The 8,660-nt window shown below is 41.8% G+C and overlaps 1 protein-coding gene across 3 annotated transcripts in view; it reads left to right on the top strand.

Moving 5' to 3' along the window:
- Positions 1-7,226, top strand: part of LOC141133493 (lysophosphatidic acid receptor 6-like) — a 59,350-nt gene extending 52,124 nt beyond the window's left edge. For all 3 annotated transcript variants that reach the window (XM_073622895.1, XM_073622897.1, XM_073622896.1), the window contains one exon: positions 4,582-7,226. In XM_073622895.1, coding sequence (XP_073478996.1) covers positions 4,654-5,607 — 954 coding nt within the window. In that variant the 5' untranslated portion in view covers positions 4,582-4,653 and the 3' untranslated portion in view covers positions 5,608-7,226. The remainder of the gene's footprint in view (positions 1-4,581) is intronic.
- Positions 7,227-8,660: the final 1,434 nt, after the last annotated feature.

The following is an 8,660-nucleotide window of genomic DNA, read 5'->3' on the forward strand; positions in this document are numbered from 1 at the left end:
GTAAAAAAAGCACTTGTGGGTTTAACCAATCTTGTTTTTTTTTGTACAATTCTCCTTTAAGAGGGTGTGGCAAGGGGTACTGCATACTTTTGCTGATAGGTGTCCCTCATTCCCATCTCAAAAAGTTGGGAGGTATGTATATGGTCAGCCTTTGGGATGAAAAGGAAAGTTGAATTTTCTTCCTCTGCTTATATTTTGCTGTCTAATTTTTTAAACCTTTTGTAAATAGCACCCTGTCCCCATTTTTTTGAAAAATAACTGCAGCTTCTTCTCGCTTGCTCTTCATCCAATCTGGAAAAAAGTACCCTGTACATTAAAGTAGAACTATAGGCAGAACTTCATTTTGGATAGAGAAAGGGAGGGTTATAACCCCTGTGAGATTTTTTTTTCACCATCTGTGTCTCATTGCAGAGATTTCCCTTCACTTCCTGTCCCATAGCCAAACAGGAAATGAGTCGAAATCCCTGCAAATCCCTGCAAATTAGGGGAATTCATTGGGGACCCCTAGGTCACCTGAACTAATGTCCCCAATGGACGATTTCCCCTCTATTACTTTTCTGGGGACAACCCAACAGTTTTACTTTCAATGATAATGGTAAACAGGACAAATAGAAAGAGGGTAAATCTCCCGAACGGGCACACAGACAGCAAAAAAAAAAAAAAAGAGCAGTATAGCACTGCAGCTGAAGAGGAAGTCAGGAGGAACATGGTTCCTCTATGGTTTCCTGGGTCACTGGGGGAACTATCCCATCGGACGCTGCCACCCCATGTGACTCTAATAGCGAACTTGGGTCAGGCAGAGTCTTTTTAAGACCCCATCTCCCAGGTTTTGCATGCGTTTTGCTAGTTGGTAGAGTGGGGACAGGTGACCCACCTGGCAGGGAAAGGTTTCTGACAAGAAGGAAAAGCGCTGGGCTTGCAACTTCTTTGGACATCTGCCTGCTTGGGCACAAGACAGCCTGGCCGCTTTCTACCTCTCTCTACAGGCGCTGTCAGTCCGGCTGAATCCTGCTTTCTACATACCGGATTATTTGTGAACTCTCTCTGCATTATTTTAATACAAGTTCCTTTCATTGCACCAGGACTGAGTGTATTATTACCGCCGCACCACGTTACGCCCCTCCTACAAACTTACATGGCAGACAGATGTGACTGGTATTTTGAGGGGACTGGGAACTTTTGGCCTAGGGGACAAATGCAACCACCTATCCATAATAGAAAATGGACCACACAAAAAGTGCAGTGGTGCTGCAGTAATTAGTAGTCATTGTGACAGGTGATTGTTGTCTTAAAGAGCATGGCTTTATGTAACACCTTTTTGTGTATGTGTATATATATATATATATATATATATATATATATATATATATATCACTGCCCCCTTGAGGGTTGCTTAGAATTTCATGTTCATCTGCGCCACTTTTACCCTGTAAACTTTCCAGCCCTCCTGACACTCTAGGTTCAGACAGCGCATTAGTCAGCTAAGTGCTGGGTAAACAGCCAAAACTCAGTTGAAAAGGTCCCCTGAGGCAATTAAATAACAGCTCAGCTTGGAATCACAGATATAAAATAGCAATGTACATAGAGACAGGCAATAAATTTATGAATATCTAAGGGAAAGCTACTAATGGTTGTATGCACTATTACTGTCAAAAGAGGAACCCTAGGTGGTCTATTATACTTTTAATCCTAATGAGAGACTGCATATTATAGATATTAGGAGTATGTCCATTTAGATAGCAAAAAAGATAACAGTGTCCGGGATGTAAGGCCTCGCAATGATCTTCACCGGCAAGTTGGAGCTCATAGAACAAGAATTGTGAGTGTGGCAGTGAGGTATAATCAAAGCAAGCAGTTGTGCCTGGCTAGTTGTAATCCTTAGGGTAATTCCAGGTGTAAGCTGTCTATATACAGTGTTCTGTGAAATAAGGTAAGGCAAAGAGATACCTATGAAGCCCTTCTAAATAAACCTATCCTTGAACTTCTCCGCCCGGAACGCCAATTGGCTCTACACCTTTTTAATGCAACTAAGCTGACCATTGCGAGGGCTTGGAAAACCCCTGTACTTAGCTTTGAAGCAGTGAAAAATCATATGAACGATTTTATGATTAATGAGAAATTGACGTCCCTGGTTTCTGACACACACAATAAATTTCTCAGGGTCTGGCAACCATGGATATCATATAACCAGCCCTCTAGGTTCAATAACCTACTTTTATCAATCTAAAGGTTTCCGGATGCCCCCCCCCATGATGGAGGACTCTTCCCCTTCTTTCCTCTCTTCTCCCTCCCTCCTTTTCTTTTTCTCCTATGTTCCCCTCTATTCTTTGCTGTCTACCCATTCTCTTCTTTATATGGGTACTCTTCTCTGTGACTCCTGATATTAAGGAGTTGGGTCTATTAATGATGGTTACAGTGTTAAACAGACTGGACTATTTTATTATTTTTTCTCTTATCCATAATCAATCTGAGGTGGATATAAGAATGTATGTATCTTTTATGTTGCTTTTTCTCTTTTTATTATTTTCTTTGCATCCAAGCCTACCAAACAATATATTTTGGGATATGGATGGTACTTTATTATGGAGCATCGCTACTATTTTTTTTTTTTGTTTTTTTTTTCCTTCTCCAATTTTCTTATTGTACTGATGAATATTGTACCATGTATATATAGCATCCCTTCGTTGGGATCCTCCTCTTTATCTCAAGTCTGATGTAACCATCACTCTGTTGCACTTATTTGTTTTATTCACTTTTCTACCAATAAACCTTTGTAAAAGAAATAAGGTAAGGCAGATTCAGGTGTAAGGTGTCTATATACAGTGTTCTGTGAACTAGGATAAAGTAGAGATTGTATTGGCGGGCGGATGCCCTCTCACCAAACTGAAGAACAGCATAGGAACCTCCTGAAGAGCGATCCAAGTCGGCACATCCTTCTGCGGAACGAGCGGAGTTGCTGGACTGGCTACTGGGGCCGTGAGTCGTCTAATCTGGCTGGTTACAGCGATGCTGCTGTAATGCCCCTTGTGTAGCAAGCGACGCTGGACCCGCCTGGGCCGGGGCTGAGATTGACGTTTTGCCGCGTGGTAGGCCGCAGTCCTCTCGCACAGCAGCAGAGGGGTGTTTACTTGATGGAACCCTGGAAGCAAGAGATCTTGGGCCTAGTCAGCTGACCCTTTTAAAGCCTCTCCCAGAGTTCTTTCTCTGGAGCAGATGGCATGCTGGGATGTGTAGTCCAGGGATAGTTATGCAGATCCAGGATGTCTGTTCGGGAGACTACAGTCCCCACACTGCTCTCTGCTGGGTTCCAGAAGATGATGCAAGTATTTTTGAGCCCAGCACTAAAGGAGACAGTCTAATGCCCCGTACACACGCTCGGACTTTGTTCGGACATTCCGACAACAAAATCCTAGGATTTTTTCCGACGGATGTTGGCTCAAACTTGTCTTGCATACACACGGTCACACAAAGTTGTCGGAAAATCCGATCATTCTGAACGCGGTGACGTAAAACACGTACGTCGGGACTATAAACGGGGCAGTACCAATAGCTTTCATCTCTTTATTTATTCTGAGCATGCGTGGCACTTTGTCCATCGGATTTCTGTACACACGATCGGAATTTCCGACAACGGATTTTGTTGTCGGAAAATTTTATCTCCTGCTCTCCAACTTTGTGTGTCGGAAAATCCGATGGAAAATGTCCGATGGAGCCCACACACGGTCGGAATTTCCGACAACACGCTCCGATCGGACATTTTCCATCGGAAAATCCGACCGTGTGTACGGGGCATAAGAAAGGAGAAGGAAGTCTGCAATGCCAGATAACTGTAGTCTGCTGTCGGCTACATATATATTAAAATGAGGGGATTGTGAGGGATAAATTATAAATGATAAAGTACTTTAAAGTACTTTAGGTGACTGCTGCCCTGTGAAAATGATATAGACTCACCTAAATAAAATACAAAATAAAATACCATGCCATCATTACAGATAATGCTTATCATTCTTTTAACATTGACTTTCTTGGTGTATCTCTGTATTCTTTACATGACATATCTGAGCTGCATGTCTGAACCGGGAGCATGGAGCTATATAATGCCTAGCACATTGTCACTGACTGCAGGTCCTGAATGGTATCTCCACTCAGGATCACCAGCCCAACATACATTTGCACTGACCTGAAGGGCAAATGCCCTATTGCCCGCAGCCCAGTCTTCTGCTACTGGTATTCTAGCAGGTGAGGAATGACAGAAATCAATGGAGGAGGGGCGTCTGCAAGTTTAAAACCACATGAAATGGCTGTGGTTTCATCCATTAATCCTTGTCTCATCTCTATGTCAAATACCTAGACTCAACATCTGTGCAAGGTAACAATTGTTCAGACACAACAGAAAAATTTTCCAGCCAAAAATTAATTAAAAGGGTTCACTTGAATGCATTAGGAAGGTAGCTACTTTGAGTAAGTCAAAGATGACACCTTGAACTATATGTCAAAAGTAATAAAGAGATGTTGAGTAGTGAGCTACAAAAGAACTGGCCAGAGTGGAATACTCTAATGTGGCTTTTTTTTTCTTTTTAGGTCTGAGGAAAAAGGACGGCACAAGCGCATCCTTTAGAAATCTAAGAAACGTTGAGCACTTCTGGGACACAAATGGCTAACAACACCAATTGCTCTGAGGTCAGCTCGGCTGTGTACCTGAGTGGGTACTCAATAATTGCTGTACTGGGTCTAATCTTCAACTTGCTTGCCATCTATTTCTTGTGCCACCTCCCACAACAACGATCGCCCACTACTGTCTACATGAAGAATCTGGCATTTGCGGACCTCCTATTGGTGATCACTCTGCCTTTACGCATCTATGGTTACACCCTTTCAGATAGCACATCAGGTCTAAACGTATTGCTATGTAGAATTGCCGGTTCGTTTCTTCTCCTCAACATGTATGGCAGTATCTTCTTATTGACCTGTATTAGCTTGGATAGGTGTTTGGCCGTTTGTTATCCCCTTCGTTCCCGACGTTTTCGTCAAAGTGCATGTTGGATTTGTGCCGGTGTGTGGCTATTAAATGTGGTTGCCTGCTTTGGGTCTCAATTGCCATATAATAATATCAGCAGCACTGAAAACTTTACGGGAAACTGTCTTCATGGGAAACCGCCCTTTGTTACTAAGAAAATCCCCACCATAGGATCTCTTACAACTGGTTTCTTCATTCCTGCTGTAGTCATTACATTTAGCTCAGTGGCCTTGTTGAAATCGATGACACAAAGTCAGGTGGTTCGAGAAGGAATGATTAACAAGGTGAAAGTTGTTCGTATGTTGACTGCCAACATATTAATTTTCCTGCTATGCTTCCTCCCCTATCACATTGTTCTGCTCCTCTATCAGGTTAAAAACGAATCCTGCTATCTGGACAAGGCCTATGGTATCACTCTATTGGTAGCCTGCATCAATACAGTTCTTGACCCCTTCTTATATTACTTTACATCCGAGACTATGAAAAACATTGTAAAAGAAGAAATGAAGGTGGGGAAAGCCAGATTCATTGAGTTGTCTGAAATATCATTTGAGAAACATAAACCAATGGTCACAACAGCATTGAAATAATGATACTTTTTCCTTCAACAGATCAGTCAGTGACAAGCCATGTATAGGAAACTCAATTAAGGTTAAAAGGGACAGATAAACCTTGTCTTAATTTTCATCCACCACTGCATTGGCTTGTCTTCTAACTGGCTAGACCTCACCACCTCAAAATCGAAAGTGGAAAAGTAGGCCTGCTGGAAAAGTGATTCCAAAATATTATTTGAGAAAGGAATATGGATTTTTAAAAATTGTTAAAAATGAATATCTGAAGTAGCATTCAACTTTAAATCGAACCTGTTTTAAGGGACAAATGTTGGGCTAGCATTACTATCCTTCTTGTGAAAATGTCAGTTGCTTGGCTGTTATGTTGATCTTCTGGTTTCAATATTTTTTAATGGACCAGAACAAGTACACCATATGCCCAAATGTTTGTGTACATCTGTCAATCATATATATGTTTGCTTGTTGGCCATCTCATTCTTCTAGGGAGGCTTTTCTCAAGATTTTGGAGGGTGCCTATAGGAATCTTAGCCTATCCATCCAAAAGAACATTTGTGAGGTCAGCTACTGATGGTGGTGGACAAGAAGACCTAGCTCACTATCAGTGTTCCAGTTCACACAAAAGGTGTTCAGTAGGGTTTAGGTCAGTGCTCTATGAAGACCACTTGGGTTATTTTACAGCAAACTCCTCAAGCCATGTCTTTATAGAGCTGGCTTTGTACCCAGAGCACATTCATGCTGGAAAAGGAAAAGGCCTTCCCCAAACTGTTACCACAAGGTTGGAAGTGCCCATTTGTTTGAAATGTCATTGCATGCTGATGTATTAACCCTTTTCTGGAAACGCAAGAACTCAAATCTTTGGAAGGGTGTCCACATTATTTGACCATATAATAAGTATGAAGGTCAAGAGTCAATAATCATTGGGCCATATAGTTTATGGAGACCATGAAAGACAGAGAAAATTCAGACATCCATATTTATAGCAATGGTAGCTTCCGTGTTTCTCTCATGACAGATTTCCTTGAATGTTTTGGGTACATAGGGGTGCTATTGTTTTCACTGTCAATTTTAAAGATCGCTGTATTTAGTCTGGACCAAAGTGTTACATTCAAAATGCAAAACCTACAGCAAATAATCAGAATCCATCTGCTGGTGTGAATTTCCGAAAGTAAATTTTGATTGGTTGCGCCACATCATTGGACTTTGTACTGAGCACTTTGCTACTGGCAATATAAACTGAACAAGCACCTTTATAACTCTTGGGAAACAGACTTGCTTTAAATTGTTCATATTCATGCTAAGGCCAATGTATAAACCCCCAAAAATGTAAAAGTTAAAGCTAAACTCCAGGCAAGGTATAAAAACCATAATTTAATTCAGTTGCAGATTCCTTAAAAAAATTCCTTTAAAAATAACCATCTAACTTTTACATACAGCCTAACATTAGTACCTGAATCTGCCATGCCCTGCACAGTAGCACTCAGGCTGATAGGAGGAGAAACTTTGGTTTGAATTCAGGGTGGTTCCCATCCGCATGTGAGATTTATTTTATTATTTGCACATTATATCCTGAAGATTACATTATTTATGTCATAAAGTATTTATGTACTGTTTGTGAATAAAGTTTTTTTTTTTTTAAATGTGTTATCAATTGCCTATAAACTGCAGTTTGAACTGGCATCCAAATACAACTGGCACCGTCATGTCTTTAAACAGATGAAAACACCAGAAGATGGAGCGCTAGATTATTATTATACAGGATTGATATAGCGCCAACAGTTTACGCAGCTCTTTACAATATAAAAGGGAGACAATACAGTTATAATACAATAAGAGGATTAAGAGGGCCCTGCTCAGAAGAGCTTACAATCTAATATAAAATGGTATTCTTAACTTTCCCATGGCCCATGTCTTCTACGTTTCCTCTGTTCCAGCACTGCAGCCCCTGTTATCTTTGGTGGTTGGATGCCTGTGTCCCCTGTGGTTCCTTTCTCTGAACCCTTTGCCACTACAAGACTCAGCAGTGACATAGGGGTCAGAGGATGGAACCCACAGTGCTTAGAATGGGATACTGGCATCTGACATTCCTGGCCAAGTTTAATGCCAGAGGGACCAATGGAGGCTGCAGGGCTGGAACTGAGAGAGGGTAGGAGACACAGGCTAATAGATAGGTGACTATCATTCTATGAGTCTAGGTTTTCTAGACTCATATATAGAAACACCACTGCTGCTAGGGAATCAGCTCACAGCCAAAAATCATCTTCCCCTTCCAACACAGCAGCTTTAGGGAGATGATATTATTAATACAAAATGAAGTCCACGACTGGGAGTTGTAGTTTGATACGACAGCTACACTATAATGGTAACACTACAGATCCCAATATGCACTGTGCAGTAGGAGTAGAAGTGGAGAGAAGATTTTTATTAAACTAAACTTTATTAAATTAAAAGTTCTTCCTCTTGGCACTGAGGAGAGAGGGAGGTTAGAGCACCTCTATCTGAGTATTCACCTGCCAGCAGGAATGTGAGCCTGAAACTGAGAGTGAGGACACCCGGGGGGACACGCAGCACTGCCCACATCACATATCCTGCATCGCTGCTGCAGAGAGGCTGGAGCGACCACTCTACCCTCTGCTTCCCACTGCTGATCACTTTCAGGGAGAAACTGAGGGGGCCGCCTTCTATAGTGAGTGTCCACAGCAGCATCCTGGGAACTGTGGAGGGGCTACCCACCAATTGGTGACACTGCTAGCAGAGACTGAGCCAATGAGAGCAAAACACCAAATGCACCCAATCCATGCTGCACCCATAATGCACTCTATACCCCACTTATTTAAAACTTAGACTGCAACTATACCAACCCTTGTTAGGGAAATAATTCACCGTCTCAGACCGTCCTCGGGCATCAAGGTAATATTTATTGCATATGCAAGAGAAATGAATTGCATAACATGTTCATGCTGTCATCGTCATTTCTAAGGAAAATACTGTGGTACATGTCTTTTTTATAAGCCCTGGACACCCCCCTTTCCTGTCTTAAAACATGCCCAGTCTCATGTATTTTCAACTTTATT

Source organism: Aquarana catesbeiana, linkage group LG03 (genome assembly GCF_042186555.1).
Source record: "Aquarana catesbeiana isolate 2022-GZ linkage group LG03, ASM4218655v1, whole genome shotgun sequence".
Classification (NCBI taxonomy): domain Eukaryota; kingdom Metazoa; phylum Chordata; class Amphibia; order Anura; family Ranidae; genus Aquarana; species Aquarana catesbeiana.